The sequence below is a fragment of the Mugil cephalus genome, chromosome 6 (assembly GCF_022458985.1).
Source record: "Mugil cephalus isolate CIBA_MC_2020 chromosome 6, CIBA_Mcephalus_1.1, whole genome shotgun sequence".
NCBI lineage: Eukaryota > Metazoa > Chordata > Actinopteri > Mugiliformes > Mugilidae > Mugil > Mugil cephalus.
In genome coordinates, this window is record NC_061775.1 from 23,228,079 (window position 1) to 23,240,657 (window position 12,579).

The 12,579-nt window shown below is 40.6% G+C and overlaps 1 protein-coding gene across 1 annotated transcript; it reads left to right on the forward strand.

Moving 5' to 3' along the window:
- The first annotated feature begins 384 nt into the window (after positions 1-384).
- Positions 385-9,027, forward strand: mfsd12b (major facilitator superfamily domain containing 12b). The gene is made up of 9 exons (XM_047587138.1): positions 385-661; positions 1,691-1,901; positions 3,507-3,639; positions 3,725-3,910; positions 5,601-5,693; positions 5,798-5,890; positions 6,273-6,446; positions 7,804-7,898; positions 8,199-9,027. The coding sequence occupies exons 1-9, from the start codon at positions 385-387 to the stop codon at positions 8,332-8,334; spliced, it is 1,398 nt and encodes a 465-aa protein (XP_047443094.1). The 3' UTR covers positions 8,335-9,027.
- The last annotated feature ends 3,552 nt before the right edge of the window (positions 9,028-12,579 follow it).

Consider the following 12,579-nt stretch of genomic DNA (forward strand, 5'->3'; position numbering starts at 1 on the left):
CTGCGCGCTTTTACGCGTGAAATCGTCGCTGCATCCAAAAACGCCACTGACGGCCGAGTTAAGCTTTTTCTGTTGGCACATTTGGTTATTCCACTCAAAGCTAAACCAGTTCAGCTGACCAGCGTGGGGACACAGCTTGGCATAATCCATTACACTGACTCTATTATCTGATTTATTATTTGGGGATTATTTTTTTTCTTCTTTTTGTTTCTTTCTTTCTTTTTTTTTTTTTTTTTTTTTTTTTTTTGGAGATGCTCAGACCAGGGTTGAACTGTGTTTCTGCTCTTCGTCTTTTAGTGTAACTATTTGCATTATGTATTTGTAAATATGACAACAACAGATCTCTAATTGTGAATAAAGGAAGTTTTATCACAGGAATCGATCATGGAGCAGTTTGTGCCTGCTGGTCGCTCTCTGTCAGTCTGCAGGCGGGTCTGTTACGCAGCGGGACACTTTCTGAACGACCTGTGCGCCTCTATGTGGTTCACGTACCTGCTGGTCTACCTGCACTCCGTGCTCGGCTTCCGGAGCACCTATGCTGGCGTGTTGCTGCTGATTGGTCAGATTGCGGACGGAGTTTGCACCCCTCTGGTTGGGTATACGTCCGACCAGACAGCCGGCATCCTGAAACACGGCAAGAGAAAAACCTGGCATCTGTTGGGCAAGTATCCGAGCGCACCTGGTTGGAAAGCTCACAGGTGGTTGATGTCCATCCACTAAATTATAAGTCGCAGCTTATCAGTTATAAACTATAGTTGCGTTTTTTCAGATGTAGATAAACCACGATTTAATTGAATAGTTGTGCCTGTATAATTGGACTTGGTAGCTTTTGGTTTTATATTCACCACTGGTCAAAAAGTTTAGAACACTTCTTTCTTTTTATTGAATTGTGTGCAGTTTAATGTCTCATTTTACTCTGAAATGAAAGCATAGACCAAATAAACAACTGAAGTTAATAAAAATAATCATCATAGGATAAAAATATAACCCAAAATATATTCTAAACTTTGGGCTCCTCAAGGTAACCATCTTTGTCTGATTTAACCCGTGAACGCTCTTGTGACATTCTTTCTTCTCTAAAGTCAAATATTTTTCTTCATAATTTTGTTGCATTAGTTCCCAGAAATGTGTGTCACTTATATGGAGCTTTGCGTTCACTCTTCTGTCCAGTTCATCACAAACCAGCTCCATAGGGTTAAAGTCTAGAGACTGGGCCATAGTCCACTCCATGTTTTCAAGCTTTCCATGTTTTTTATCCTGAGGTAGTTTGGAATAAAGTTTTTAGTCATTATGTTGCTGTAGGATGGAGCCCTGACCAACTATACCAGTGGATACCGAAATACTAAAACTATTAACAGTATAAAAAGTTCTGTTTCTCCTTAAATTTATTTGAAAAAATAAAGAAATACTCGAAAAGTACGTCAAAATTTTACTCAATTAGTGCAATACATGAGAAAAGCAGCGTGAATATTACAGGAATATCACAATATGTTCCTTTAGGAATATTAACAGGAATATTAAGTCAAATAGATCACACCAGAATTTATAAAGAACATTTCTGAAAAGCCCGGGGCATGGTGAGTCTGAGCACTTAAGCAGATACGTGATTATTACATCCCAAATTATTCCTGAATGTTCCTAAAACATTTAAAAGCGACTTCCTTCAAATGCTTCCGCGTCTGCTTTCCAGGAACCGTGTGCGTCCTCCTCTCGTTCCCCTTCATATTCACGCCGTGCCTGCCCTGCACCAGCAGCACTCCTCAGTGGGCGCAGATCCTCTACTTCTGCCCCTTCATCGTCGTCTTCCAGTTCGGATGGGCAGCCACGCAGATCTCCCACCTCTCCCTCATCCCGGAGCTGGTGACCAAGGAGAGCGCAAAGGTGGAGCTCACTGCGTACAGGTGAGCTGGAGACACCCGGCGCGTCCTGTGCGAGGGCAGCGCGTCACGCCCCAGAGTCACTCTTCAAGGTCCCAGGCAGATGTTTTTGATTGAGAGAGGAAGTACAGGTGTATGGACAAAAACAGAAACCTGACCATTAAAACGGGCCTTTTTTATATATATATAAAAAAGTGACATAAAACCAATCAGAAAAAAATAGATTTTTCAAAAACGTTCATCTTATTTATGACTTAAAACGGATCAAAAAACACATATTACGATATTAATTAGTTATAACCCAAAGTTCCCGGATGCAGTGGTAATAATATGTCACTGTTGAGTTATTTCTACACCTGAACCAGTTCATTATTTAGTTAACTGCGTCTCTTTTATGGCAACAAAAGTATTTATACTTCAAAATGACATCGTTCAAGTTAATATACAGTAATTTCACTGGATTTTTATTCTTATTGTTGCATTTAAGTGTTTAAACATTTTGAAATGTACTGAAAAGTAAAGAATACTCGAAAAAAAAGTGCCTCAAAACTGAACTTGAATGCAGCGCTCAATGATGAGTGAACCACCAGAAAATGCACCGTATTAATTAGCTATAACCTAATGTTCTTTGTGTAGTTACTTTACTATAGTTCCACTGTTGAGGCAGTTTCTTTAATAATTGTAAGTTTTAGCTGTAGTTATTGTTTAAGCACTTCTAAAACTCACACATTAAAACATGTTGTTTTTGAGGTTAATACAGAAGCTGAAGAGTATAAAGACGTGTGCGTGGTTTGATGGGACGTAATGTGCAGGCTACGGTTTCATATTTAAAGGACAAAAGGCAAAACTTTCCTCTCTAACTTGGCAAGAACCCAGATAAGGTTACCAAACACTGAACTCCTGCTTTCGTAAACCGCGGCTGATTTATCTTTACCATCTGATTCAAGTCTTCTGACTGGAAGGTTTTACTCTTCTTTCAAAATTGAAAACACGATGACTTAATTCTTCCATCTATTGAGACTCCTCCTCGGTCTTTCCTTTTCCCTCCGTGCTTCCTGTGGAGTTCAGTTGTGCTCGCTGTGATATTTCCACCGTGCACTGTTCCCCCTCTTATCTCCAAAAAACACCACAGCGAAGGCAAATTAAATTGATTAATGCGGCAGTATCAGTTCAACTCTGAACACCCTGCTCCAAAACATCCCAAACATTGTACAATGGGGTCTGGTCTGGTCATCCACATGAATGAATAAATACCAGGTCCAAAAGTTTCCCAGCAGAACACTGAATTGTTGTTTACTTTTTAATTTGTCAGTGGTTTTAATGATGTGGCTGATTTGTGTATATCTTCTGTTTAGTAGTGTAGTAGTAGTTGCAGTTATAGTAGTTACTTTTTCGTGTTTTGTTGGTGTATATGCAGCACAATGGGACTAGGGAGTCACGTCTCTTCAACTTTTTATTGTAAATATTCTTGGAAGTGGCAATTAAAACAAGTCTTGACTCTTGAATTATGCAAGTGGAAGAAAAAGCAATAAGAAAAAAAGAAATGGCAGCAGTCAAATTCCTCACGACAACAGAGGAGGCCATACTCCCAAGAAAAGCTTTGCTTGACTGTCCTCTGTCCCTGTGCAGGTACGCCTTCACTGTGGTGGCCAACATCACCGTATACGCTGTGGCCTGGCTGCTCTTCCACTTCCAGTCCCAGCACAGCGCCGACCACTCCATCACAGGCAACCTGGGCCGGGGCGACGTCCCCCTGTTCAGGGTAAGCGAAGGGAAACACCCCCCAAAGAAAAACCAATTCCACCGCCCTGACATGACAGGCCGCCTCTCTTTTTTTGCGTCCGCAGACGTTGGCTCTCATCATGCTGGGCATCGGGGCGCTGTTTTCTCTGGTGTTCCACCTCGGCACGAAAGAGCACGCCGCCTCCAGCTCGGAGAGGGATCTGCTCATCCCGCCGTCCGAGTCACAGGAGCTGTCTGTTCGTCCCGTGTTTCAGTGGAAGCACTGGCTGACGGAGCCGTCCTTCTACCAGGTGGCCCTCTTGATTTGGTGTCTTGCTCGGCCACACTTTACGAGAAGCTAATTTAAATTCTGATTTACTGTGTGGATAGTGGTTTTGTTTTTTAAATTAGTTTTCATGTAGACGTAATAAACTGCCACATGGTGTTTGCACATTGCAGCCTGTTCGTTAATACTCTGAGTGAACCATAGTTCCCTTTAATTTCCATGGAATCAATTTGAGCTTATTATAAGAGATAATGAAGCTCAGTGTTTGCATCTATATTATAAAAGCTCATTATTACCACTAAATATTATAGTAACACTGATGCAAAGGGCACACGTGACCTTAGAGAACACTAGCGCACGGAAGCTGTCGTTGAGTAATTCTCATCTTTCGCACATTCTTGGTAATTTGAGACTTTTATTATGGGGAAGTTCCTCGAAAGCTTCCCAGTGTTAAGATGCTGAGAAGGGTTTAGCTCGTTCTCACTGAGTGAAGGAGCCTGTGGCTTTTCTTGTGCTTCTGTTCCAGTTCTCAGGAATTCAAACTGGCACCGCGCTCAACCTCAAGCTCAAGAAAGTTTACTAAAAGAACATCAGCTCAGAAATAAAAAAAAACATTTAATACTGTCCAGACAAAGAAAGTGTTTTTTAAAGTGCTTTTAGCTCATTGACATAGAAAATCTTTTTTTTGCAAAAGCAACTTGGCCATGAGGCAGCTAATTACAATACAATTACAACCATTCATACAAATAAAATCAGTGACTGACCCCAATGAATTTGTTATCTCCGTGAGTATTGCAACAAAACTGTCAAATGGGATCAGATCAACAAATTTAAGAGTCTTAAGCTCAGTGAGGGCCTGTCAGTGTGAGGAAGTCTGGTGTCCTTGGTTCCTTATCAAGTAGTTCCCTATAGGATGGGAACACACAAAGGAGAACTTTACTATAAAGGGCCAATCATACACTACCAATACTACCTATCACTATCACTACTACCACACTACTACAACCTCACCTACTACCTACCCAATCACCCACCCACCCAATCACCTACCTACCTACCCACATACCTACCTATCCTACTACCTACCACCTACCTACCTACCTACCCATCACTTATTCACTCACTACCTACCTACCTACCTACCACCACCCAATCACCCACCCTCACTACCTACTCTACCTACCTACCTTCCACTACTACCTTACTTACCTACCTACCCACTCTACCACTACCTACCTACCTACTACCTACTCTTACCCAAGTCACTCATACCTACCTACTACCTACCAATAAACCACCACCAATCACCTACCTACACATCACCACAACTTACCCTACCCTCCACCCAATCATCTACCTACCACCACTCAGACCTACTACCTACTCTACCTACCTACCCATCTACCTACATTGACCCACTACCCACCTCAACTCACCTACCTACCTACCTACCTACCTACCCGCCTACTCACCTAACTACTTACCCAAGTACCATTACCGACCTACCTTCCTACCTACCCAATCAACCACAGTCCCACCCAATCATCTACCTACCTACTCAGTCACTCACCTACCTACCTACCTACCTACCTACCTACCTACCTAGTTCAGGATATGTGCAGGAGCCTCAACTTTGACAAACGTTCTTATAGAAACACATGGTACACAAGATAAAACCTGACTCTTTAAATCCTGTGTTTTGATTTTTACTCCAGGTGGCTTTCGTCTACATGTGCACCCGACTCATCGTCAACTTGTCTCAGACCTACATCTCCGTCTACCTCACCAACTCACTCATGTTACCGAAGGTAGGAAGCGCCACACGGTGTCCACACGCTGGTTCTAGCTGTTCAGTTTTATAATAATAATAATAATGATCCATTAACTCATTTATATTCATTTCCCTCCTCAGAACTTCATCGCCACCATTCCTCTGGTGACGTACATCAGCGGCTTCGTGTGCTCTCTGGCCATGAAACCAGTCACCAAGCACATCGGCATCAGCGTGAGTGTCTCAACGTTTTATAGTTTCCTCTGAACTATTAGCTCATTATGAGAAATGTTTTTCTATTTTGAATTAAGATTTATACTGTTTCAATTATTCATTTTGGAGGCTGTGGTTTGTATCTGAACATGTACCCACACATGTTTCCATTATTTGGACAAACCAACTTTAGCCAGAGTTCTACACTAAGGAATGTACCAATCAGCCACAATATTATGACCACTGATCACATAATTGACCATCTTGTGACAACTCACTGTTCCACTGGGAAACTTTTGGACCTGGCATTCATTTATGTGGATATTACTTAGACATGTGCCACCCACCTACACCAGACCAGGCATTGCTTAAAAACCTGATTTACTGTGCACTGGTTTGCCAGATGACTTATCTGGTCGGCCTGCTGCTGGTGATTTGTTTCGCCACCTGGGTGTTTGTGGACCACAAGATGAGAGCCAACAGCATCTACGGAGCAGCGGTGGTTCTGGGAGCCGGCTCAGCCACCATCCTGGTCATGTCTCTGTCCATGACGGCCACGCTCATCGGAGATCAGACAGTAGGTGGAGGGGGAGGAACCTACGACCGTCATGTGGAGACTCTTTGAGGGGGTTATTGAATTGTCCTTGTCTGTTAAGGTTGTTAAAGACGTTTCATCCAAGAAGCTTCTTCAGTTCTAAAGGACTGGTGGGGAGTTACATTAAAATAGGGTTTGTGTATGTTTTGGTCATTGGATTTTCCGTTCAGAAAAGGACATTAAAAGACAAAAAAAAAAAATAAAAAAATGTGGTATTTGATTTTCATTTTAAAAGTCAAATTTTTCTGTTTCTAAAAACAAAAAATAAAATCATTAGAAGACAGAAATGAAAAAAATCGCCCGTTTTTTACATATTGTGCGACCGGAAGTTATCGTTTTCAAAGTAAGAGCACGTACGAGAACGGTATTGTGTAATGTTAGCTAGTAGCTAACTATTCCCTGATTATATGTAGTCATTTTGAGTTTTATTTGAAATATGCGCTTGTTTTTTTGCAGCCATGTCGTCTTTCCTGACACTCACTCTTTTATTATTTCGAAACAAAGTACGTATTCAACTTCTGTTCACAGTACCGTCCCCATAAGTGCTCTTACTTTGAAAACGGCAACTTCCGGTTGCAAAATGTGAAAAAACGAGCCGTTTTTTTCTCTTCTAACGATTTTAGTTTTTCGAAGCAGGAAATGAAATTTTAAAGTTTTGTTTATCTCTTCTAAACCCTGATGACACCATGAAGACAAAATGTCTTGAATTACTGTTTTAAATTTTGAAATTTAAAACGAAAATCAAATAACTGCTCATTTTTTTAAAAAATTTTTTTTATTGTTTTTATAATGTCCTTTTCTGAATGTAAAATCCACTAGTGTCTCTTCATGGCTGCCATGACATGCAATGACAGGAAGTTTCTAGCGTGAAGAAACTTCTTGTACTAGTGGGAAAACATCCTCAAGAAACTCTACAACTCCAGCATAAAACAAATTTTCAGATCAAGTTCAAACTGACTTTTTAGAAAAGCATTATCTAAATGTCATTTAAAGGAAATTTCATTCAAGTTAATACTGTAGATGATTGAGGTGAAATGAAACGTCGTCACAAGGCAGAAACACAACTGCCTTTTTGTTTTTCCATCGCCACATCAGGATCAGCTGCCCCGAGGTTTTTAACTGTAGATCAAGAATAACGGATGTGTCAGTGGTTTTATCAAACCAGTCACTGGATCAAAGATGAGTGTGGAGATTATTTGGAAAAGCTGTGAACTTGAAGCGGAGGGTTTATGGTGACTGCAGCACATGATAGCGTTGCTGCATGTCATTTCATGTTTCACTAAAGTTTTCAAATGGTTTGTGATTTCCTGCAGTAATAATCTTTGGTTTTGTTTGGCAGCAAAGTGGCGCCTTTGTTTACGGATCCATGAGCCTCACAGACAAGGTGGCTAATGGCGTCGGGGTCATCCTCATCCAGAGCCTCCGGCCGTGCAGGTGAGTCCCTCCGTGGCCGACAAGTCACAGTCACTGAAGACTTTTAAAATGAAACATTGCGCATTTTAACCCAGAGACAAAAGCCAGCCTAAAAACGAACTCTGTCTGATTTCACTTCCTCAAGTTTATTTCTGCTCTGTTTCTGTATGTGCACTTACCTCATCAGCTTAATATGAACTGTGGCTTCTTGACACAGCTGCTGGTGTGAAGTGACAAAACTGTAACATAAGGCACAAAAATATCTGACAAATAAGCCCTTGTTTTATGTGACCTTTACCAAAGTTTTCCTCCTCTGTGCAGGACTGAGGCCTGCTGCCCAGACTGTGTTTGGTTTTATCGTGACGTCATGGCGGCCGTAACCGGGGTCGTTGCCGTGGCTGCAGCAGTCGGTCTTTTTACCATTTTCATCTGGCCGATCAGGCTACGGAAGAGTTAGTGTTCAAACTGTACACTTCAGCCGGTGATGGTGTCTCACACGCACAAGCAAAAACAAACAAAATAAAAAGGTTGTTGGTTTGAGGGAAATCAATTTTATTTAGGTTTTTTTTTTCTTTTACGTTGTATTTGTCAGTTTAAAACATAATCCCATAATTAAAATGTCTTCTGGATGTATTTCGGTGACATAAGATTCAGTTTTTGTTGTTGGACAACATGAACTGTAGAGATTATGAATCCATGCTACTATCTAGTGTATGAATATGTAACTGCACTGTTTCCCCAGAGGAGCTCATGAACTGCAGAAGACTAAAATTAATGTATAATCAATCAATTTGAGACTGACTTTAATCACAAGTGAAGCATTTGATTATAGCTAAATGTCATGAAGTATCCAGAAATGAAAGTTTTTACAAACACGTCGACTCATGGATGTATTTCACAAGGAATCTTAGCCATTGAAAGTAAAGGATGCCTTAAAAATGATACAAAGGAAACAGTGTTAACGTTTTATTTAAAATGAAATAAATAAAATGTTCTTTCTCATGCCATGATAACCTGGCTTTAATCACAAATGTAGTGTCTGGTTACATCTAAATGTCATGAAGAATCCAGAAATACTTTAAAAATGTTTTTTTTTTTCTGTTTGTTTTTCAAGTGAAGTAGAATGAAATAAATGAAAGGTTCATTCCCACCTCTGCTGTCTTACTCCCACCTGAGACTGAAGCCAAATGTTTTAGTTGACCTGCCAGCGACTGAGGCACTGACCCAGATATGTGAACTGGATGAACTTTTTAAAGTTAACTGGTTGTTTGTCTTTATACAGAAAATAAGCACAAAGAAGTTTTATTGTCATTGTCTGGTAAAAACAATGAAATGCATTTTAGCACTTCATATACAAGGAGGAGCACACGATAGTGCACACATGAATGGCATTGCAACTTTTTTTTGCAAGATTACAGAAAAATACAAAGTAGTCAGAGGAGTGTGAGTGAAGGTGGACCAGAGAAAAGGTCAAGGATTTATCATCGAGGTGTAGGCTACTAAATACATCAGCTGTGTTTTCTTTTTATTCTGTTTTAGAGAACATTGATTTTAACTAGTGCACCTAATGAACTGGTGAGTGTATTACATGGTCAGTAAAGCTCATTTACAGTCTTTACATTTGACAACCCATATAACACACTTGTTAATACGATATTTATTATATCAATGAGTGCAGGTGGAGAAAGTCTGAATTGTCCCCTGACCCGATAGGATAGGGAGGACATCCCCAGACAGTCCATAATAGACGTGATTGTTTTGTTTCCTTTGTAGATTTCTGAGCCCATAAAACAAAGCCATGAAACAAACTTTTAGCACATTCCAAATGCCAAGAATCAAGACTTACTTCGCCTTTAAGACTGTTCTCATGGACGTGTTAATCCACATCCAGGTACCCCACAGACCAAGAAACCAGACCTACAGGTGTCGTTGGACCATGTGGCGAGATAAACGTCGCAAATTAATTAGAACTGCAGCACCTCTCTTTAACTATAACTAGAAACTATGAAATGTACACTTGTAACCAAAAATACTACACACAGCTTGTGATCAGTCTTTGTAGGCCTTATAATGACGACGTTAGCCTTTGAATATTTTTATCATAAGTTTCTACCATGGAACCATACTACATCCAGAGGCTAGTTAGTGAAATACCTGTGACTTGTCATCCTACCAAGTGATACTGTTATAGCGTTTTAATACATTTATATTCTACAAAGCAGGATTGGTTAGAGTAGCCCGAATATAATCTACCTTTCCTTCTTCTTGATATTAGTTAGCGTAGCTTACTATTAACTTTCGTATGAGTTAGGATATTGAGGAAAGTCTTAGAAATTAATGAATGTTTCTGATAATGTGTTTTCATACCGACATGATGCTTGATTTAAAGTGTTTGATTTCCCGTGTCTCATCTTAATTCTGAGTTTAACATTGTGAGAAGTGCAACCATTGTTTAATGCTCTTGAAGTGCAAGCGTTCATATGTAAATCATGGAGAAGCGAAGACCAGTTTTTCAACAAAGGGACACACGGAGAAAAGTGGTGGGATAAACTAGCATCTGGCCAGTCTTAGCTCAGTTCTTCGTGTTTAACTCGACGTTTTTGTTGCTCGCCTTTTGGTGTGTTTAAGTTTTATTCTTGAACACTGAACGTGCAACTTTTTCAAAGTTCAAGCTGAATTTTGTTTTACCTGTCAAGAAAGTCATGCATTAATGATATTTTTGTAAATATTTTCAACCAGCCATCAGAAGTATTTTTCAATTTCAGTATTGTTCAGTAACTACTTGTTTTACCACACATCATCAGAATGCACAACACTGAGGAAGACTCCTGCTGTAACCGACACTGAGGTCAGGATCTGAAACACCTGTCCCATCAAACTGCTCTCAGCACCTTGGTGCCGCTGGTTTTCCCCTGACAGCACAGAGGTGGAGATCGAGCTGAAGAGGACAGCTTTAGTCACCCCGGAGTAGTTCGGAGCGGCATCAACAGAGTTTCCTGGGCATAAGTAGATTTATCATCTTCATCTTTGAGCAGAGTTGATGTGCGTGTGAAAACTTTAAACAAACTTTCATCCTACTGTCTTAATATTTAATTTAGGAAATTAGGTACTGTTTGCGTCCTCAGTTTCATTAAAACTCATTCATCCTGGTATTCTCAACATTTTCTATACCAATTGTTATATTATTCATCATATAATTTATTATTCATTATTCACCATTTTTGTAAATAAACCATATATTTCACTTAAGTCGTCAGAAACATCCCTGTGAGCTGGAAATAGATGATCATTGTACTGAGAGCTGACACATCAGAAATGATGAGACCATCTAATTACTAATAATTAATACTGATCCAATTACTTAATTACTAATCTGTAAGTGGTGCCCCCATCGACAAGTGCAGTTATTAGACTTAAATGTTTAATAACTTATTTCCCCTACACAAGTAAATATGAAAAATAATTTTGTAATTCACCCTTGATTGTTTGACAGTGGCGTTTGAGGACTATATTGTCTGGCAGAAGGCTATCATAATGCTTATGATTTCTGTAGTCTTCCTGTTTACTTCTTTTCTCATCTAATCTATTTATCTCTTTATTATAATACCATGGATACTAATACTTGTGTGGTTGTAACTCATTTTAGCTCAGGAACCGCGTACAGCCCAGTTTAATTTCGAGGGAGCCCAACCAGTAACAGAATAAATAACAATAACTCCAAATATTTCCCTTTGATTTAGTACTGTATGATGAAAGCGTTTGTTCATTTCATGTAAGCACTTTTCTTCTAGAGGATCACTAATCTCAGTGTTACCATCATTTTCAATTGTTTTAGCATATTCTTTGAGTTATTTCTATTTTTTTTATTTTATTTATTTTTTTACATCACGGCACATTTTTACATTGAAAAAGTCCCACAGCAGGCAGAGTCCTCTGTGAGGGCAGCAGACTGCGGGTGGCATCACCCGCAGAGGGCTTTACGCGTGAGGTGGGTATTACAAATGTTGTGGAGGGAAGGGAGACAGACACTGATTATCCTTCCAGCTGCTCTCACTGTGCGCTGGAGGGTCTTATGGCAGGATGTGGCGCAGGCTTCGTACCAAACAGTGATGCAGCTGGTCAGGATGCTCTACATGGGGCTTCTGTAGAAGGTGCACATGCAGCACATGATGGGGGCTGGAGCTCAGTGCTGTTGAGCCTTCTTGGCCAGTGATGCCGTGCTGGTACAGCAGCACCTTTCATGGTCAGAGGAGCGTGCTGGGTGTGTACTCTCCTGAAGTCCACAACAATTTCTTTTGTCATTCAGGGAGAGATTATTGTGTGTGCACCACATGGCCACGTGGCTCAACTCACCTCACCTCACCTCACCACACTAGTCCATCTCATCTCCGTTGCTGATGAGGCCCACCACAGTTGTGTCATCCGCAAATTTGATGAGGAGGTTGGAGTTGTGCATCACTGTGCAGTTGTGGGTCACCCAGAACACGGGGATGTGATGGTGCTGGATTTGTTGCTGTCGATCCGTACAGCCTGTGGTCTCCCTGTCTGGAAATCCAGTAGCAGTTGCACAGGGGTGTGAAGTCCCGGCTGGTATACAAATGTGTAATGATGACGCTGTCATCCTGTAGTATATTATCTTCTTGTTTTTCTCTTCTGTCCCTTTCCTCGAGAGAGGGGATTCGACGATTGGCCGGAAGCTCTC

What these genes read in the sequence shown, in the direction of transcription:
- mfsd12b (XM_047587138.1), top strand. Translation starts at nt 385, where the DNA reads ATGGAGCAGTTTGTGCCTGCTGGTCGCTCTCTGTCAGTCTGCAGGCGG. An exon ending in GCGACGTCCCCCTGTTCAGG is followed by an intron (nt 3,640 to 3,724) that starts GTAAGCGAAGGG and finishes TTGCGTCCGCAG; the next exon opens with ACGTTGGCTCTCATCATGCT. An exon ending in CAGAGCCTCCGGCCGTGCAG is followed by an intron (nt 7,899 to 8,198) that starts GTGAGTCCCTCC and finishes TCCTCTGTGCAG; the next exon opens with GACTGAGGCCTGCTGCCCAG.